The 20,929-nt window shown below is 49.1% G+C and overlaps 4 protein-coding genes across 4 annotated transcripts; 2 read left to right on the top strand and 2 right to left on the bottom strand.

The window, feature by feature from the left end:
- The first annotated feature begins 3,721 nt into the window (after positions 1-3,721).
- On the top strand, positions 3,722-5,713 carry LOC34620616. The gene is made up of 5 exons (XM_026336126.1): positions 3,722-3,953; positions 4,138-4,233; positions 4,628-4,804; positions 5,226-5,455; positions 5,513-5,713. The coding sequence occupies exons 1-5, from the start codon at positions 3,722-3,724 to the stop codon at positions 5,711-5,713; spliced, it is 936 nt and encodes a 311-aa protein (XP_026191911.1).
- An 879-nt stretch (positions 5,714-6,592) lies between these two features.
- Positions 6,593-8,065, bottom strand: LOC34620614. Its single transcript, XM_026336125.1, has 4 exons — positions 7,840-8,065; positions 7,647-7,752; positions 7,088-7,432; positions 6,593-6,824 (listed from the first exon to the last, which is right to left on the bottom strand). Exons 1-4 carry the CDS (start codon positions 8,063-8,065, stop codon positions 6,593-6,595), a joined length of 909 nt encoding a protein of 302 aa, XP_026191910.1.
- A 7,948-nt stretch (positions 8,066-16,013) lies between these two features.
- On the top strand, positions 16,014-18,623 carry LOC34620613 (ras-interacting protein RIP3). Its single transcript, XM_026336124.1, has 5 exons — positions 16,014-16,186; positions 16,311-16,773; positions 17,106-17,387; positions 17,582-18,145; positions 18,288-18,623. Exons 1-5 carry the CDS (start codon positions 16,014-16,016, stop codon positions 18,621-18,623), a joined length of 1,818 nt encoding a protein of 605 aa, XP_026191909.1.
- A 544-nt stretch (positions 18,624-19,167) lies between these two features.
- Positions 19,168-20,629, bottom strand: LOC113147027 (translation initiation factor IF-3-like). The gene is made up of 4 exons (XM_026336123.1): positions 20,252-20,629; positions 20,000-20,064; positions 19,712-19,778; positions 19,168-19,392 (listed from the first exon to the last, which is right to left on the bottom strand). The coding sequence occupies exons 1-4, from the start codon at positions 20,627-20,629 to the stop codon at positions 19,168-19,170; spliced, it is 735 nt and encodes a 244-aa protein (XP_026191908.1).
- Positions 20,630-20,929: the final 300 nt, after the last annotated feature.

Below are 20,929 nucleotides of genomic sequence, written 5' to 3'. Positions count from 1 at the left end.
AAACTGCGAGTAGTCAGTTCTTTAATTGCTGAGTGTCTTGCGCTCCTCCGACCACCTGACATGGCACTGTTTGTACACTTGATATAAGCCGCTGCTCAAGCAGGTGTGCGTCTACAATACAGCTTGTGCGGGGCAAATCTGCCAAATTCTTTACCTGATGAGCTTTTCTTGGATGGCCTTGCCGCTTTATTTTGCTCAGTTCCCTCAAAGCAAGCTGGCCGATTCCGGCATAAGCCGGGGGGTAAGTGCTTGCACACAGGCTTGAGCTGCAAAGCCTTTTGCTCGCAGGCAACTTCCTTGGCCATTATAGAGCGGCCCTTCAGGTACTCCTCCCTAAGAAAAGATGAGCAAGAAGCCTACAGCTATATCCGTTTGCTAGGTACGAAGCGTGGTGCTGCTTCGAAGGGCTGCTGAACTCTTCCAGTGGTTGACCATCCATATGGGTGTAATACTTTTCTTCTTGGCATGACCTCGTTGATGCACCCATGAACATCTTTTCGGCTCATGAATCATGACTTTATACCCGCTGTGGATCTGCTGCTTCAAATATGCTATCAGCCGGCATCTGCAGCGCCAACAGGCGGTGTGCCACCGTCGGCTTCCATCGCCTGAGGGTTTCTCTTTGAAACACTTGCAACAGAGAAGCAAATTACTGAAGCGAAAAATGGCTTGGTCAATGCTCGATATTTTTTCCCAGGAATCCGGATATTCTACCACACACATAGCCAATGAATGAGCAAAGGGCAGCTACATCAAAGTGTGTGGTGCCAGCAAATGCAGCTGTCTATCTCAAGTCCCCGTTTGGATGCAAGTAAGTACAAACTTAGTAGAAATTACTGAGTCGTTTTAAAGAGCTCTCTACTTTTGCCTCAGAGTTCCGATATGAGGGGATAGGGATGGCTTGGATGCGCGGGGCCGCACTTATTAGGCCCGAATATTCACAACTAGTTTTACGTTGCATTCTGCACACATGCACCCAACATGATGCTTTCTTGAATCGAGCTAGAAAATACTGTGCAGCGCATACGAAAAATAAACAAAATATCAAGAATTCAGCTCTTCACCAGGTTTTGTTCAAATTTAATCTGAGTAGTAGAAAGTGCATGGGTGTACCTTAGTCCGGAGGAGCAATGGCTGTCTGATCAGAAATCTGCCTTCGTTGCCAGATCCCTGCGTCTTGGGAGCATGTTTAGTGGACCATTTAGACTGTAAAGGTCCGAGAGGCAATTTTTGCAAGCACTAAGGCTACCTTCGTTTATCTACTGAGGCTAAAAATACTCGTGCATAGTGTCTGTCTCGAATGCTGACGTCGCCTAACTGCTTCAGTTAGATTAACTCCTGATTCTACACGTTCCATAAGTCACTAGTCAGCAGCACCTGGCTCCAACAAATTTAGGGCTAGCTCTTGGATGAAGGTCTAGACCAAAAGCGCTTCTGGTTCAATTACATGTGCTTCATGTCAGTTGGGAGGTCTGAGATTGAGTTTAAGGCACTACGCGTTGTGTGCTGCTTCAAACACTCGAAATTACACCCTAAACAGTTTAGAATTAGTGATTTGCACTCTAGGCAACACTGGAAAGGCTTCTTAGTAATGCACTGAACCCTCCCCACGACAACGCCTGGTGTTTTCAGCGTAAGGGTAGGAACAGCCACCACGACTCGTGCTGCCAACTGCGCTCCAAACCCTCACTGTAAACAGAACACCGTAAAAACAGATGCAAAAGTGATATATTTGAGACATAATGGAAATGTGTTTTTCACTATCTATATGTCCTCTGGCGCGTTGAGCGCCATCTGGCGCCCCGCCTGTACCACTGGTCTGTTAACCCTGAACAACAAAGCCCAAACCCCAAGTCCTAAGCTGAAATCCCCCAAACAAAGCCTTCCTTTTTCTAAAATATTATGCTGACTTGGCCAAAGAATTAAAGGAACAAGCCACCAGACACTGCTGTTGCATGCCGCTCGTGTCTGGAGGATCCACACCAAATAAAGGCTTACTGTTTCTAATATTGGACCTTGGTTCCTTGTTTTTCATATTCAACTAGTCTGGACAACGAAATGCACATTTGAGCAGATGATTTCTAAGCGGCCATTCTGCATAAACCTCTTGCATACTCCATTGGCTTTTCCGCTTGCTACTGTTTCGTGGGTAGAGAAAACCATTTGCGTCTTACATTTTAAGTTGTTGGATGCGGTGCGTTGAGAGTGTCCATTCAACCAGATGGCCTGCATTCACTAAAAAGGGATATTGCTTGTATGTGGAAGCCGTTTCACTGGATTCCTCGCTCGCAGTGGTTACTGTTTTTCTTCTCTCCATTGGGCCGTTATCTCTTCTTGAGCGAGCCATTTGTGAGTTCATTTTGTCCAATTGCCTGCTTTGTCTTGCTGCTACCAGTTACTAGCAGAAATGCGTCTCAGAAGGTCTCGCCACTATTCCTGCTTTGCCTTCTCGAGAAGTTACCTCCTCGCTGCTAATCTTTTGGGACAGAGGAACTATAATTGCCTTGCCTCAACTCCCTTGTCTCTCTCTTTCTCTCGCTCTAATTGCTAGCCCGTAGGGGTTCTTGGCCAGTCCCTGTATTCATCGTTTCTGCAATTCACTGTGGGGTCTCTGCGCTTTCTTCTTTTTACTACACTTTCCCTCCTGATCTTTCTCAAGCCTGGAATCAATTTTCTAAACTTTAAGTCCTATATCAGAACGGTAGGCGTCAGAGCCCAATCTACCTGCTACAAGTGTTTGCGTACACGTGTGTGCGTGTGGGCTTGCGTGTGCCTGTGTCTTGTGTCAGTGTGCATTGCTTCAATGGCGCTGTCTCATATGCGGTGTCCCAATCCTTTATCGCCATCTCAAGGGCTACACTTGTCCCTCTGCTGCACCGCCTCACGCGGTATTCTCATTTCTGCCCTGGGAGCTTTTCTCTACTCTTGCACTGGAGTCCTCACTAAAGTCATTTGCTCCGCCGGCATGCCCATTCTCAACGTAAACTCTAAACCCTCAGCATTCCTATGTCAAAACAAAAAGACTTCACCCTTAATCCGTAGCCATGTGCTGGCAGCAGACGTATTTGCATATGTGGCAGATTTCTTAAGTGACCAGACATCTACCTAAGCCCTTGACGGGAATGCCCTAAAGCCCAACATCAAGCTCTACACCCCACACCGAATTTGCATTATTCTCTTTGTTGTTGCCATGTGGGCGTTTTGCGACTTAGCTCTTACTTTATCGGTTTATTTGGCAATCTGCTTTGTGCGTGGGGATCTGCTACTTTGCTCGGATCAACCCCTTCAAGTATCTCAACCCCAAAACATCACTCGCCAAGTTCCTCTACGCTCGAGGCATCGTTGCAGTCATCTGTCACGGTGTGCCGATGCTACTGCCATTGTTTATACTTCTGCTAATGCTGAAGTCACGGCTTTGCTGCTGCTGTCTGCCCCCTATCTTTGTTTTTCATCTAGTAGCAGCTGCTGGCACCCTTTACATGGCTGCCACTTGTGTTGCCTGTTGTTGGCAAGCAATACCCTTGTGGTTGACAGCCGCTGAGCTTCGATTGCACTCCTAGATGCTCCATTGGTAAATTCGAGCAGCTACACTACCCTTGTGTTCCTTTTTTTGATCTTTGTCCGATCATTTGTGTTGACGGCATACCTCAGCTCTATACTACGTCTCCCTTTCAAAGCTGCCGCTTGGAGATGCGTCAGCAGTTGGTCTCTCGGCTACAATATGGGCTGCATTCCTAGGAGCTATCATTCAGCACGAAGGGCTCGGATGGTAAGCGTCTCTTTGTTCCAAGCGGTGTTCTTCTTTAAGTTTGCACTATTGGTTGAGCTTGTGGTGCTGTTGATCGTAAAGTTTGGTTACTGTTCCAGGTTGTGGATGATGGTGGCACTTTGCTCTGTGGGGATCCTGCTGATTGCAAAGCCAGGGGCCATGAACGAGGCACTTGGGGGCGGCAGTAAGCTCTACGCCCTACAGCGGCACCTAACATCCTAACTTTCACCGTTAGGCAAACGGTCGATTCCCGCAGCCCGAACCATGCATTTGAGGCTGCACCAGTTTTACAAATGCGTTTTCCCATCAGAGCACTTCCATTGATGGCCCTAAATCCCAGTGTTTTCCGGCTTACGATTTATCTGCAGCGCACCCAGCTGAAAACTCTGGAAGTGAAATAGAGCTGATCCAGAGCCTGGACACAGGAGGGGCTTTTTTAATCCTTATCATCGGGTCTTTCCTGCGTGCGCCCTAAAACTCCACCAGGCCTACACGCTTGCACAAGAGATTTGGCGGAAGTTTGTTCCACAGTGGAATCAAACTCCCGGCTTCCGAGGGTCACTGGTGGCATGTAGCTGCTCCAGCTCTTGAAATAGCAGCAAAGAAAGCAAGGACAGTAGATACACCACAATCAGCACTGTATCTTGCAGCAGGAAAATTAGGGAGTCCTTGTTCCGGGTGTCTGCTTTGGGTGACCCCATAAAATCGCAGCATCTTCCCTTCCTTGATAACTAAGCATTTCCCCTCTTTTTCTTATCCTGTACTCGTATCCATTGATTATGACGCATGGCTGTACTTGCCCCCAGTTTCCTGTTCGCTGTAATTCCATCCTTCAGTGGGCTGCTTTGCTTGCTGCAGACGGAGTATCGTTTGTTTTGGGGCGGCATGTCGCAACGCGGGGTCCCCCCGTGCTGTCGATCCTGCTCATGATGTTTTTCGGTCTTCTCTGCTTTCTGCCGCTGGTGCTCTTTGTCTCCCCCTTTAAGGCCGAATTCTTTCAGGACCTGCAAGCAGAACAAGGCGTCGCGCTCGCACGTACGGCACAAAAGCATAAAGAGTGACGATGCTCGGCAGTCAGCAAGTCCTAAGTACAAGAATGCATTAAACGTTATGCTTTCGCTGCACATGTGCTCTATATTGCGACGGCTTGTCTTGTGGATGGTTGGTGCAGTGATTCCTTGCTTGGGATTGGGGGCGCAGCTCTGCCTCATCTCTGCACTCGAGTTTGAGTCTGCAGCCACCATCGCGATCGTTCAGAATCTAGACGCTGTCTTCAGCTACGTCTTCCAAGTATATCTTCTAAACCCGACGCTTAAGTCGCTAAGCGATTGTCTGCTGATCCACGGAGAGACTTGGCCCTGGAATAATCTAGGTAGCAACCTGTGATGTCATAGTCAATTGGGCGCAGTACAGCCCGGAACTGTAATGCTGAGTGGGCGTTTGACTGTTCAGCTAGTGATCGGTGAGGGGTTTAACTTTGCGTCTCTCTGCGGCGCCACTTTGATCGTTTTCTCCGCCATTGTACTTGGATTTTTCACCATAAAAAACTGGATTAAATCGGACAGAACCCCCTGCGGCACCAATGCTGCTGAAGGGGAGTTTTGTACTGATGAAATGGCTGCCGAGCAGCAAGCGGAGGGAGGAGTCGTTGGTCCTGCTACGGAATACGCAGCAGCAGATGCAGCAGCAATAGCAGCTGCAAACACACAGAACAGCACCCCCACACTCTACACATCTATCAAGATGACTCAGCAACAACTCGTAACAGGTCCGAAACTCCAAGGAACTCACTCTCGCTGCAGCAGCAGTAATAACAGCGAAGGCAACAACACAAGATCCAAGCCTGCAACGGATGCGATCCCCCCTGGAGCCACCAACGAAACGACGAACACTGTGGAAAGCGACAGCGACCTCAGCGATGGAGCACTAGACGTTAAACCCTAAAATCATGGTATTCGGACTTTTCGCAGGATGATTCAACCACACCGCCAGTACTGTTCACGGGACACCATCGCGTTTTACTTTATGAAGCTTTACCGTCAGCAGCTAGACACATGAGGAAGACAAAAAACGAAAGTTCTAGCAAACTGTTGCAGAACGTGCGGCAGGTACAATTGTGTAAACTACAAATACTGTACATAGGTATGGATACTCGGAGATCCACCCGGTTGCGCGAACGGCAGAGCCAGGATAGGCAGCGGCAGCCCGGCTGGGAAACACGGAAGGGAACACATTTGGTCTGAGCGTCTGCCAGTTGTACGTGTCTACAATATTTCGTACTGTGAGGCTAAACCACAGCAGCAGCACTTGCCCCCAATTTCTGAGCTTTGTCCTGTGTAAATCACAAAAGAAACAGTGGCAGCAATCAGAAGATAGATCTAAATAAGCTGATGCATTCTTAGTCCATAAGCTATGCCCTAGCAGCTGCTGGAGCTCCGCTTCATGCTGCTCCTAAGCCACCTGACAGGCCCTCTCTGTGGCAGCTCCTGATGTTGCTGCAGCAAATCTGCAAGGGGAGTGAGGTGCTGCTGCTGGGAGTGCATGAGCTGCGATCCCGCAGTAGCGCGTGGCAATGTTTGAGCTCTGTTATAGTGCCCTTCGTGCACTCAATGCTTGAGGATACGCTGCTTTTGCAGTAATTGCAGCTGCATATTCTGCTGCTGCCTAAGCACTGCTGATACTATGGCTGCTTTTGCTGCAATAGCTACACTAATGAAAATTCTTCAGTGACACTTAGTTGAACTGCACATGCTTCCCTTGCTGCTTCGGAAAGTGCCACACTAAGGTAGCTCCAGCAAGGGCTGCAGCAGCAACTGGAGAAAATTACAAAGGCTTCTGCAATTGTTTTCGCAGGTTGTCCAATTCAAGCTGTTGCTTCTGCAGCAGTTGCTGTTGTTCCTGGATTAATTGCTCCTGCTGCTCTAATTGCTGCTGCAGTTGTTGCCCGCTAGTCCGGCTGCTACGACTGCTAATCAGCTGCTGAAAGCGTGATATGCAACGCAGAAGTTTCAACCAGTCGACAATCGCCTCCTTCATTAGCATATCCCCTTTGTATCTGCATAAAAACAACTACTAGGAATTTGTGGTGTACCGGTCAGGTTGTCGTGAGTTGCTCTAGCTACTGTTCATAGCCGCACTCACCCGGCCATGCGCATGTGTGTACATCTAAGCTACAACTGCGCCATAAATGTTATCCGGATGAGGCTAGTGCCAGAAATACATGCAGAAACGCCACCAAGTTATGCAGCATCTGAGCCACAGCCCTAGGAACAGTAGAAGCAAGAAAGGCGACAGATGCTAGTTGTGCAAACTTCTTACCGCGTTGCACGGGGATTTAAAGTGGCATCTGCTTCATCATCAAATAATCCTAATTGGTTCTGCTGCATGTGCTGCTGCGCTTCCGTAAAGCGCACCGGTTTAGGAGTGAAATACAGAAGTGCGGGAAGCGAGGAAACTCCGATGCTGCGGCACAGCGCCCTAGCATCGTGACCATCATGCTGTGGCTGCTGCGCGCAGTCAAAAGCTGCTGTTTTGAGTGGCTGTTCCCTCGCCTTGCACTTTTTTTTAAAGAAGGAGGGGGATGACAAAGAAAACAGGGAAAGACCCCCGCGCAAGCTCTGCTGAAAAGAGTCTGCCGCTTGGCGCCAGGTCTGCAGCAGCATCCTGTGGCCGAAGACACCAAAACACACATCCTATAAACCAGTATGGCAATGGCAGCCTTTTGCGAGAACGTCAACAAGAGAGACTATTAGATTTGATGAAGGAAACTTGGGGCGAGCTCCTTTCTGCAAATCTCCAAACCACATAACATCGTTGAGCTGTGTAGAAGCGCTTTTCTGGCCTGGGCAGTGCCCATGCCGTAGGGTCTAGGCTTTACATGCTGCTGGAGTCCCACGAGGCGAACAATAACACCGCTGCCTCAGTATTGTCTGTGCTGTCGCTAATTGCAAGGAGATCGTCGATTGGCAGCAATGGAGCTACATCTGCAGCAGTATCAGAAGTACCACGCCGCAAAACGCATCAACCGAGTACTCACTAATGGCTTCGTAGGCAGACAAAACACCAGATACTTGGAGAAACAACAACAGCACCAGGAACGTCAACAGCGCACATGCTAAAAACAACACATTGCTCAGCGCAGCAGCAAATACTGGTACCTTGAGAACCATTGTCTTCTTCGACGGCGCCTAGATGCCCCCTGGGCGTTCCTTGCTGCCAGAGCCGCAAGAAGCTATGTACTTCCCAGCATTGCAGCAAGAAGACGAGGCACAGCAGGGGACTCATTGCAGGGCTCATCGGCCTAGAGCACACACCCGCAGCCTAGCTCCATATAATTTAAACTGTGACTTCACCTGAGGTACAGAGAAGAAATACTGTAAGGAAGGAGGGGACTGAACAGCAGAAAAGCCGAAAAGATATGAGGGCCCCCCCCAAGGGGTGGTAGGTACCTTCGGCATCCACAGTGACAGGATCTCCATGCCAAAACTCCAAGCAGCAAACCGTAAATTACCACATTCGACGTAAATTATAGAGCAAAAACGCAACTGTTACGGGGATTTCAGTTGCCCAGTGCTATACCCCACGCCTTCTGCTTGTGTATGGAGGCTTCATTCGGACCCAGTGTGCTGCGGTCCAATTCCAAAAAGCCCAAAGTACTACGAATTAAGCAGTTGGCAGATCCTATGCCATAAATCCTAATAGACTATTACTAACGTCCAATTATGGGGCTCTAGCATTGGCTACTGGATTATCCCAGGATTGCACCCGTCGCCAACACCACGGAAAGAAATAGTGAAGTTAAGTAAATCATTCATGGTTATAGGTCCACGCCCTTGATGTAGTATGACGGCCTAAGCATAGGGATGTATATCTCTAGGATTTTGCTTAGGAGTAATAGGGGAACAGCTTTTTGTGGCGAATCAATTTCCAGAGGGCTTGGCGATTACGGTTTGGTGCTGGAGATGTCCTGTCCTGGCAGTTTCCATTAAAGGACCTTTCTTCTTCTAGTGTCTCTGTAGGCAAAATTCAATAAGTGACCCTTCAGATTTGCAACGCAGAGCCCTCGGCACTATACGTGGACCCAGCTCCAATCCGATACCCTTGTTCTGTAGTCAATGCCCTGACCAGCGGACGCTTGATGCTCGCAAGTTAACCTAACACACCACCTCTGCCGCTAAGCATATCTATAGTTTAACTAGCTGGACGTTTCTGAAGTCGCTTACAACAGGCCCTGTAGGGGACTGATGGACTGTGACGCGGCGGGATCTGTAGCCAGTCCCCGTCAGCAGGCCTCTAGTTTTCACTTCAGCTGATTCGTTGCACCTGGCTTAATTCTCTTGAAATCATGAGACAGAAACGGCATCGTGGTGCCGAGGACGTTATACTTGTAGATATGTATGTGGAAAATGCAGCCACAGTGTGATGCAGCATGTGGTTACGGCTACTGCTCCCACAAGCCATAGGCTGATAAGTGCGGGACTGCCTCTAAAGTCTGAAAGCGGAGTTATCAATTGGACCCACAAACGAAGTCCGTATGATCGAAGGGCAAGTGTCAACTGTGAGCTGGCAACCGTAGGGGAACTCCGGGTTCATTACAAAAATCTATGAATAAATCACGGCTCTTGAGAACCCCCTTTGCTATGCCACAGGTCAGATACCCACCTAGTAAGTGTACCACAGAGGCAGAATCTTCTTTGCCCAAAGTCGAGTCTTGATATTTGTACAGGCTGCGCAGACAGCTTGATATCAAGGACCAACATGCGTTTTAGCGGGCTGAGGTACGATCCATTAGACTCTACTCCGCTGATTGTACTTAAGTGAAATACTTAGTTTGTCTGCTCGTATAACCTATTTGCTGGAATGTACCCCTAGCTCAATACAATAGCAATCTATGATGTGTACGTGTGCACTAGCAGAAACCCTCAAAATCTCTGTTTCTCCTCCCTCATCTCGGCACCCCAAGAGGCTAGCGAAGGGAATGACAGGAAGGCTATTCCAAAGCCTACTCGAATTCGCTTCATCATGTTTGGACTGAGTCTGAACTGAAGTGTCTCCCTACGGCATTCGTAGGTGAGACATTGCGTTTGGCCATACTACATGGTCCAATGCGAGTGTTTCCCAGCTCATCCATTGGTTGTGAGGTTGCGAGTGCAATGAGATGTTTGGCATTATGGCTTTGAACAATTCCTCTATAATCTTAATAGTCTCAATTTCTTTTGCGACAAGGGCGAGAAAACTCTCAAGCGATGAAGGGAGACGTTGGCACAGCTCCTGTTGCCGCCACAGAGGCCAGCCTGCAAACGTAAGTGAATGCGATAGCTCCACAGCCGGTAGGACTGGTATGGTTTGTTCACCGTAGAACTGTTTATGGATGCGCCAAGAAGGGTATGCCGACTAGGTAAGTATGGCGTCCAAAAGGATGGGCAACTACTCGAAAAATTCATTAGCCTTTTGAATATGCATCCGGTGTTGCACCGCGCACATACATATAAGCGAGCTCTTCTTGCGGTAGGCTTGCAGAACACAGAAGCAATTTGATGGTGGTTCTAATAATGCAAAGAACTTTGCCTACCTGCAGAGATTTCTACAGATTCAGCCTTCGCAAACTATGGTACACCGATGCAGCGCCGGTATTAGCCTAAAAGCAAGTTTTGAAAGAACTGGGGAACCTACCCCAAGGCAATCCATGAATAGATCGATATATCCAGAAACATATCCAGAAAAATGATACTTTGCTTCGCTAAAGCCACAAGGTACATGAAGGGCTCTTTTATTAGTGGATTACTTGAAGTCTACTAAAGTGCCGCGTCATGTGGTCCCAGGATGGCAAACGACATTGCCGTCAGACCGCCGACTGCAGCAGCCTTCACAAACAATAGGCTACTCGAGGTTCCAGGAACAACTGAGCACCACTTCTGCGTCTTTGAAAGTCGCACACTCGAGTATACTTGTATGCCATTGGGCTTGATTGATATCCCAGCTGAACTGGAACGCCAAGTTAATCAAGACTAAAGAAGCTGGCACGAAATGGGTAGATGGTTGTTCTAATGGACGAACTCTGAGCCTTTAGTTGAAAGTTCAAGAGCACCTGCAGTACCTAAGGCGTGTGCTTCAGCTGTGTCAGGACAGGCGCTGGAACGATAAGGCACGCAAATATTTTTTCAGCTGTGCTTTTGGGACTCTTTGTTTCGGATGCAGGAATTAAGCCAGATCCGGCAAAACATGATCCAGTCAAGTTCGGCCTCTGCCTTTGCGCACCTGCAAGGACGTTGTAGAGTTCTGAGAGCCTGCCTCGTGATACCGCTTTTTAACTTTCAGGCTGGCTAGAATCGCTGGTTCAAAGGTGATGTACTTTGGAGAAAGCAGCCTGAGATCTGAACAGAGGCGGCCACTGCAGTAGCAAGGACACCTTTTACTCGACCTCACAACCCCTCGGGTGCTAGCGCTGCTCGACTTTAAGGTTGATACTTTCCTACAAATTAGTGCTAGGGGTATAGCAGTGTGTGTTGTTCTCTCCCAAGAGCCTACGAAATTTCCGCAACATCAGTTTACTGCTTCATATTCTCATCGCTTCACTAAAGCCGAGCAGCAGTCTCCAGTGCTGGAAAAGGAACTGAATGGGTTGTGGTGGCGCATTAAAAATTCCGACACTATAGATGGGCGCCGTTTTGCTTTCTACCTCATCCATCAGTCATACAGAATCTTACGAGAATATTTTGGGAACTTTGATAATCCTACACTTCTTCTTTGGCTAGTGCGTTGCCCACAGCACATCTTTGCAGTAAAGTGCATTTAGTTGACCACTTTCATGGTCGCTGACCCACTCTCGTGACGGCCCACCATTTCACTTCGTGCAGCGCAACCACTCTTTTTGTGATATGCATCTTACTTTTGACACAAAGGCATGCGCTACTCTGGCCAAAGTCCAGGTTGGCACAAAAGTGAAGCACCGCCACGTTCGCTGTGAGTTGATGTGGCGCGAAGGAGGACAAAAACCTCTTTTGTACATCCTGAATTAATCCCGCAGTTGCATTTTGCACAACTCACATGAATATGGCTCTTTAGGACTAGGTAGGATTCACAGGGCAGTAAAATGCCGGCAACGTCCTTCTGGTGGCCTAAGATACGCCCCACGACGGACGAATTCGGATCAGTATACCCAGATTGTCAGCAGCTGAATCCGAAAAATTTGCAAACACAATGCCTTTTTCAAGGCCTTCTGAATCCTGAAAGGACTTGGACCGACCTGACTGTCAAATAAATCTTTAGACTGCCCGAGTTCATGCTTCAGTAAGTCGCTATTATTCTTCATTAACCTCCGGAATCTCAGGGACTCCCCAGGAGTATCACTGCGGATAAGGATCACATTTAAGCGCGTTTTGGCGCCTTTATGACTCACTAACACTCCGACCATAATATGATCATTGCGTGCTCAATTGAGACAGAAGGGCACACAAAGCGCACCAACCGCACTCTTGTGCAACATTGGCGTCTCTGCGCTTGCAAAATTCGATCGATTAGCTTCACTTTTCCCTTGTGCTTAGGGGATGTACAATGCTACACTACACTCATCTCGCCCATCGCTCTTCCGAATCCGTGGTCAACACACCGGTGCATCCCTTTGAACCAGGCCTAGAACTGGTAGTCCGGGATCAGCAGCCAGCCTTCACAATAAAGAAATTCAGAGAACAGCTTGCCAGCACATGCAAATGTATGTTCGAAACCCACAGATACATGCACCCAACTGTACTAACTGGCACGCGTGTGTGTGCCTTATGCCTGTAGATTTGGTTCTGGTGGATCGGGAGGCTTTGATGAGCTGAGCCAGAAGGCGAACAGGCGAAAGCGTTGGCAGCCAGGCCCGGCAATAAGCATTTGCCAGTTTCTCCCGAACCATCGCACTCTTACGCACTGTCGATCTACCTACTTTGTAAAAATGTCTAAATTTATCTATAAAAGGTTCCGACACACCTTGAATTGTTCGCAGACTTGCCACATAAATAAGTGACTGGTGTGGTGGCCAAGGATTCCAAAAGAAGCGTAGAGATGCTGAACTCTAGGATTGTAGAGCGCCGAAGACACATCAGCTGGGAGCTGCTAGTGGAATAAAATGGGTAACCCAATTCTAGTGGGTCAAAAAAGGCGCAGCTGTGGGCATCATTCACAACCGTTGTTCCGATGCACAGTACTACTAGCGTGTCCCAAAGAAAGCTCAAACATTTAAGCGCTTCACTCAGAGCCTAGCATTAAATCGCTGTGTTTGTGGTTTTATAAGAACGTTGCCTGCTTTATATTAATGAGCATGGATAAGCGGCTTCGGTATCACCGAAGGACCCTACGAGGCTCGATTGCACCCGTAACAGGTATTGAAGTTCGGCGTCCGTTGGGTCCTTTGCTATCCTACTGCGGCCCTGCACGAAAATGAACCCTCAATGACAGTCCACTTTGAAACCGACGTATAGCAATGTTACGGTTCTGTCGGTAGTCTCCCCAATACAATGGGACAGGAATGGCTCCCAGTGCGAACTAAGTGTGCGCATGTGGAAATTTGCAGACCGGATAAGCACTCAAGTTCCCCCAAAACCCATGAAAGTCCAGCTCAGTAACAAAAACCCTTTAATGGTTTTATGGAAGTGGATCCGATCGGTGTATGCACTAACCCTTGGAACTAACCTATTTTTTTCCACTCTTTCACGCTCACTGAGCCAGCTGGTGCACTGCTACATGTCGGACGCCAATAACCCTAACAAGAGTCTACGTTACTAGCAATGGTTCAATGCTTCAAAATCACAGCCAAGTATATGTAAAATCATTCCTTGGAAGCTAATTTGGGGATTCTGGAGTAATGGCTCTTTAATTGGCCTCGTGAGCGTCAGTGTTGCTCCATCCACAAGCAGCTAGCTTGGAAGGCGTCCAATACAACTTCCATCTCCAGCCATCTACGTGATTGAGTTCAAGTGTCCTATCAAGCTTATCTAGGGAAGAATTCCACACAATTATTGCAATAATTGGAAACATCCTTCCATATAATTATTTCAGCTACGTAAAGTCCTTCCTAGCGTGCGTTCCAGACGAATTTGCGTTTGCACAAAACTTCAGCGGCTAATGGCGCCGATAGGACTATTCGACCGTAAATGCTAATGCTTAGAATGCTCCTCCAACAGCGAAGCAATCGTGTGGAGGTGCAAGGGTAGTTCGCTACCGATTTTTACCTTCGTTCGTTGTTGGCTAGTATGTTTAGTTTTCTCCTCTTCGGTCTCCTTTGCCCGGTTTTGGTGGCATTGCCCCTCTCACGTGCATCTTTGCGCCGCAGTTTAGCCTAACGGGAAACTGCCAATGGGGAGGAAATCTTCACCGTGGTGTGAGACGTTGATCACGACGTACCGATAGGGAACACGAGCGCGTGTGTTTTGAATGAAAAAGGTAGATATAGCAGTATAAGCTTCAGCTGGATATTTTCCATCATATTAGCTATACTTAACTAGGGATTAGTAAAGATTTGGCCATTCGGTATGGCTGTTCGTGTATCTTGCTTGTTGGGGGACAGCAGTTGCTCGATCTAAGAAGACACAATGTTGTTAGCGGCCAAGCTAAAGTATATATGCAGCTAGATATGAATGTTAGGAGTTCTTTGAAGGCACAGCATGCTCGCTCTATCTGTAGCGCCCCGTGTAAGGTCAATGCAAGGATGCTTTAATACCTACACATAAACGAGAAAGCCCTCGAATGTATTTACAGAAAAGTTCGCTCCTTCCCCTGCCCATAGCCCTCAAAACCACAAAGTGAGGGGAGACAGACTCTTAGGGTAAACTTGCTGTACCCTCTGAGCACTCCCAGTATTTAACGAAGGCTTCAGATAGCATGTATAGCAGACGCATTTAGCATGTATCTTTTTTATTGGTGAGAAGCGTTAGCTCGATACAACAAGATGCAATATTGTATGCACAGTTCAAACTTTACGAATTTTCAGTCGAATTAAAACAGTGTGGTTTAAAAGATTTACCCATGTAAGTTAGCCCGCTAAACTAGCCCGCCCTGCTACCCGTATTGCGGGGACGAAGGCAGATAAAGAGGAGAGAGTTTTTGGCAAATCACTCACTGCTTATTAAGTGGGTAATATTTCTTGAGTTATGTAGTCCCCTGCGGCGACCGTGGATGAAGCAATACATGCATATATGACCCCGTCGTGAGCGTAGGCAAAAGAGCTGGGTGCACACAGTTTATTCAGGGTACACCACAGATTTGCTGTAAAGAGGTAGGCCTCCCCAGTAAAGTTTGCCTTCAAGTAACACCAAACCCCAAGTGTTAAGCTGTAGTTAGGTTGCTGCAGGTGTATACTAGTCAGATAACAACTTAATCCCGCAGTCTTTTTGCCTGCTAGAAAGAAAACAGAAATATCCCCTAAGAAATCCTCGACGAAAACAAAAATATAGTGTTAAGCCCTCCGCTGCACAAATATCAAACTCTAGAAGACTAAGTGGCAATCCTTGGGCATGACTGAACGATACTTGGACATCGAGGCCCGAGAAAAGATCACCAGCAACACGCGATTGATGTGCGGGCAGGACGGTGCTTTAGTTAGTAATTTGAAGTATAATAGCATTCGTAGCCCAGATACTGTGCTATATTGCTTGTTATTCTAACGTGCTTCTCTGCAACCAAGCGATGAGCTGTCGGCGGCGGCCCCAAGCGGTCTTGCATGCGCCGTTTGCTGTCCTCTGCTCTGCTGCTGCCACCTCCGCCCCCCCTGGATGTTCAGTTCTCTTTACTCTTCTGTCTCTAAGCCTTCAGATTCCCTAGCCGTCTATGCAACAGCAACACTTGAAGAGCCAGGCTGCTGCATTGGACCGTGGTGCCCTCTCTCCGCGTGCAGCTGCGGTGCAGTTGCAGTTGAATATTGTGGTTGCCTCCAGAAACATATCTACTGGCTTTAAAGGGAGCCCAAGGCAGTTAGTGCAGGGCCTAGTAGGCCTTTAATTTACAGTCACCCTACCCCCCTTGTTCCATGCCGCTAGCAGTTGCATCCGCTTTGACCCAGTTGACCCCCGTTTTATCGCACCGCTTCAGATTGTGCCCTCGAGATTTACTGAGGAGCGTTTGATCAGAGAAGGAATATCTCGATCATCTGCTTTCTGGGGCCACTAGCACTGCTGTAAAAAGGATCCATCACGTCACAAGAGGCCCAGTCTCAACAACTTTTCTAGGGGCTCCTTTTTCCCGCCAGGGGCCCCCCGCTGCCGCTCCGATGTTACCGCAGCTACCACACGACCCGGCTGTTGTTGCTGTTTCCGTCAATGGCGCAACAACAGCTCAACATGTGACAGTACCGAGCGCTTCGGCGAGGGCAGCAGAGGAAGAAAAGGAGAAAGGCCCCCCGTCGGCGCTCGTTCAGCTTTCTCGCACCGTTCTATCTCTTAAGTATGCGTTCAAAACCCACTGCGGAGACCTGAGATCTTTACTCATCTACCCTATTCGTGTTCGTGGTTTTTGTTCCAACACACCTAGGAATTGTTTATCGACGTATTTATGCCTTTGTGTTCAGGTGTCTGCACAGCTATGACACAAGCGTTAGTCATATTCTGTGTCAGGTTTCGTTTGTGGCACTCTACCGCTTGGATGTCTCCCGCAAAGTTTGGAACAAAATGGATGTCGTGGGGGGCCTCCACCTGACGCAACGCCGCGTTCCCGTGGGAGCTCCTCAGCCTCCACCCCGCCCAGGGGCCCCTTCTTGGGGCTGTCTAGTCCTCCCTAATCATGAGCAGCCCATTTCTGGGGAGATGTATCTTCGGTTTGGAGGAGACAAGGCCGGCCACCCCAAAAGCTCTTTACTTGATACACTTGGAACAGCAGCAGCAGGGGTCGCAGGAGGAGCAGCAAAGTATCGCATGTTTATCATCAACCAATGTAGGGAAGAGATATTTTTTCAGGACATCTTTCCAGGGCCCAACTTCATTGTGGAGAGCGGACCCAGCCATGTTTTCTACAAGATACCTGAGGGAAGAGAGGTACCTGGCTGTCATTGATGCTGCTGAAGCCGCGCTCGGATATTTAGTTCGGAGCACACGTGTAATGTGAATAGACCTGAGTGAGACCGCATGGTGCCACTTCGTTGAAGCGGCAACTGCTCTTTATATATAACCTCCAGATGTCTTGGCTCAGAGGCTTCAGCAGCTGCTACTCGTGCCGCAATATTGTTGCCACTTCCTCTCCTCTGTGTACTACAGCTATGTATTCGAAGGGCCACTTCGTTCCTCTGGTACCCTTCTTTTGGCTTGGTTGCGATTTCTTCTCTTTTGACGGTATTTGTATGCGCTCTCGTGGGATGCTGCAATTACAGGACCAGTATGCAGTGTATGGACTGTGGATGCATAGCGACGAAGAGCGCCTGCGCTTGGAAGCAGCGTTGCATGAGGTACTGCAGTCCGAGGGCGCAGAAACGCAGACCGGCAATAAAACTAAAGGGCATTTGGCTACCCAAGGTCTGGCTTTATTCCCGGGGATGCCACAGCAGCAGCAGCAGCTCCAAATGATGAAAGAGCATGAGCGAATGGCGCAGCAGAAGCTGGCAAGCAGGGTTGCTTTTGAGGAAACAGAACGCAAGGGGAGAAAGGCAGAAAGGGTAAGCTCTTACTTCTGGTGGCTCTTGCTCGTGCCTCAAGTGCTACTACTGCTGCTGCTGTCTTGGGTACCACTGGGTCTGGCATGGAAGCTGCTTTTTTCCTGGAGGCTTTGAACTGAGCTTCACGAGTGGATCTGTTGTTGCTGCTGTTACCACAGGCCCTCTTGTCTTTTTTGACTGGCAGTGCCTCAAAGTCTTCCGAGGCAGCCGCTGGGGGCATTCCTGCTAAGTCATCTTCTACAGCCGCAGATTCTGCACCAGAAGCGACATCCGGCGCAACTCCAGCAACGCAGAACGCACCTGTAGCTGTAGAAGCCAGCGCAGTAGTACCTTCGAGAGGAAGAAGCGTTCAATCGACTCCCGTGAAGTCTAGCGAGGCCATCATTGCTATGCTACTGCAACAACAACAGCACGAGCCAGTGCAGCAAGAACACCAGCACGTACAGCTGGAGCGACCGTTGGGAGACCAGCGGAGTCCACAGGGGCAGGCAAAGCAGCTGCAGCAGCAAAAGCAACAGCAGCAGGAGCCAAAACAGAAGGGAAGAAGGATACAGGATCCAATTTTTATTCCTTCTTCTGGTGCTGCCGATCCTGGCATTTTCCCTGTGCAGGTTGAGGCAGAGCCAGCGACTGGCACCCACGCTGCAGTGCCTGCAAACGACCCTGCAGCGAGAGTGCCCTTGGTGCCAGCTGCTCCCAGCGTTGTGCACACCTATCCAAAGCAGACATCTCAGGTGTCTCTTTTGCAGATGCTCAAAGTGCGTCGCCCCCGATATCTCGCCGTGCTGTGTTGGCTGGCCTGGCTAGCCAGGAGGGGGCACCTGTTCTCTGCTCTAAGGTGTGCTGTGCTGCTGCATAATCCTTCGCTGACCCTGCTTCTGTGCGTCTTTTGTACCGCAGCGTGAAGTTCCGGGAGCCACGCCAGCAGCAGGCGGAAAAGGAACAAAGTCGCCACCAACAGCCACCCCAGTTGCAGTTTCAGCACCAGCAACTACAGCCTCGATGACAGCAGCACCAGAAGACGATGTCCTCGTAGTTACGCGTGCTGACCTAAAGTCTGCGATTGCTGCTGCTCTTCATACCGACGAATTTCAACAGCTAGTGTGGCAGGAATTGTGGCAACAAAGAAATCAGCATCAGCCGCAACAAGAACAACAAAAACGACAGCATAATCAGCAGAGTCAACTGAGAAATAACCGCAGTCGGAAGAAGGAGGGCAGCTCTTCGTGCCCGTGACAGGCCCCCTAACCTGCTTGACGTGCCCCATTGCTTTTTTTGCAGTAAAATGGCCCAGCCTCTTTAGAAGGGGGGATTTGCTGCCATTTAGCTACTTAAAGTGCTGGTGGATCGCAAACCAATAGACGCCGTGGTGAATTATGTGCTCTCTGGCTAGCTTGTTTGACACATAACCTGGTAAAAACAAATCGTAGCTACGATGCCTTCTCAGCTAGGGCATAGCTTGGCTTTATACGGACGCTTTGGTGCCTGTGTTACCAATGCCCTTTCACGGGCTGCTGCACGCTGGCGGTACTCTTAGTGTAGTGGGGAGTAATTTCGTAAAAGCGTTAGCTTCTAAACTGCATAGCACAGCAATAAGGTGGTTTTCGTCTCTCAGCACTTGGATGCGGCAGGTCATCTTCCTGGGTAGCTGGGTTGCTGATCAGCTGCATCAGACTTAGGCTAGCTACTACAAGTGCGGGAAAGGGCTCTGGCATAGGCAATTCAATACTGAGCCCGGTGCTTCTGGTGCTGACTGCCTCGCGTCGTATGCGCTCAGAGTTTAGACCTCTCCATGCTGTTGTTGTTGCTGTTTCCGATCCCTGTCTTTTCCTTGTCTCTTCCGTGGTTGTAGGAAGAGTGTGAGGACGGAGCACGGACCTTTAGCCTGGGGCACTACCGCCGGTTGTCCTACGTCGCAAAGCAGCTGCTGTAGTTGTTGCAACAGTGGAAGGTGGTTTTCTGGGTTCAATCTTTCTCGTCCACGCAACTGCAGTGTAAATTTGACCTAAATCAAACAATCACCCCACCTGATTCGAAGTAGAGAATGAAAATAAAGTGTTCAACCACTTAAATTGGGCAGGTGCACTTGTGCTTCCACATGTAAGCAGCAATTTTGCTTGAACTCATGAAGTTACGCCTTTATTTTGAGCGTGTCTCGGTCTCGTCGTGAAGGGTGGTATGAGCTGAGCGTTCATGTCTTCATGCAGGAGTCAGAAAGGAATGGGACTTCGAACTCTTGTGCATGCTTCACTATAACTCAAAGGCCAAATATCGGGGGAGGCCTTAAAGCTTGCAGCTCTTGCTGTTGCTGCTGCAGAGCGCACCTGGTGCTTCCCCTCGAGGAAGAGCCGCGCCTGACGTGCTTTCTGCTGCAAATCCCCATGAGCTATCCTATGAAGGCGACACCGTGGGACGAAAAGGAGAATGGATTACACAAGAAATAAAGCAGCAACACCTTCACTCGCGAACTTAGCTGGCAGCTCCATTTGCTCACTCCCAGTATGCGCAGAGGAGAGACAAAGTGGGTAAGGTATGCATAAAACCTAAACGAGCAACCAGAAGGATGTATGCCTCCATGTGGTGCCTGCAGTGTCTGTAAGTTCAAGGCGTACCGAGCACTCAGCTTTATTTCTTTTTTTCGCGGTTGTCGTGCAGCTCTCTGTCGCAGTGCTCGAATCTGCAAAGGGCAACTGCAGATGCCAATGGACAGTACAATAGCTGGAGGTGATTCACAAACACCCTCTGAGTCTGCATCTATAGAAAGGGGCAGTCTAATCTATGCTTAAACTCCGATGTTGCTTAACGTCTGGGTGGGGGGGTTTTTAAGACTGATTTCGCTGTGGGATAGTGAGACAATGACAAACCCTTTGGTAATTTGCTGCTGCGTCGAGTGGGCCTTTGTGGAGCAGCAGTTCATCTTCATGTTGCTGCAACAGCTGCTGTCCCCCCTGAAATTCCGACAGATTTGGCACTGTATTACGTAGCCGCAGATACTCCTCCGCATCCAGCGGAGCCCCTCGGGCCCCTAGAGGGGCTAGGCGTACCGACGAAGGGGATGTCTTTGGTTTGTTGACAAGCCAGTGGTGGTACTGCTCAAGTGAAAAAGAGAACCTGAAACATGAACGAGGTCCCCATGGGGTGTCTGCAGCTCCCCAAGCCAGCTGGAAACCCACTGATTTCGTGGTTTGCAGGAATGCGCAGGCAAAAACGAGCCGAAACAGGAGGAGTGGTGCGCCCTGCATGACGCTTGCTTGGCCAGTGCTTAAAGGCCACTGGGATACATGTACACCCAGTTACTGGGGTCCTCTAGGGCCCTCAGAGCACTCGTAGTAATGGCATGAGCGGGGAGATCAGGGGTACCTTCGCTTGACTGCTCACGCGTGGGGAAGATACAAAAAATAGGATGTAAGCAGCAGACTCGAAGAAATTCAGGGGAGGTTGCAGACAAAGAACGAGACTCAAAAGAAAAGACATACGGGAAAATGCAAACGGGATGACGTCGCGTCGGCTGCGGTGTTGTGGAACGCCGAGCCCAAAGGAGA

This window comes from Cyclospora cayetanensis, unplaced genomic scaffold, assembly GCF_002999335.1.
Source record: "Cyclospora cayetanensis isolate NF1_C8 unplaced genomic scaffold, CcayRef3 CcayRef3_contig_93, whole genome shotgun sequence".
Taxonomy (NCBI): domain Eukaryota; phylum Apicomplexa; class Conoidasida; order Eucoccidiorida; family Eimeriidae; genus Cyclospora; species Cyclospora cayetanensis.
The sequence above is the reverse complement of the archived record's forward strand: the minus strand, read 5'-3'. Positions and strand labels throughout refer to the sequence as shown.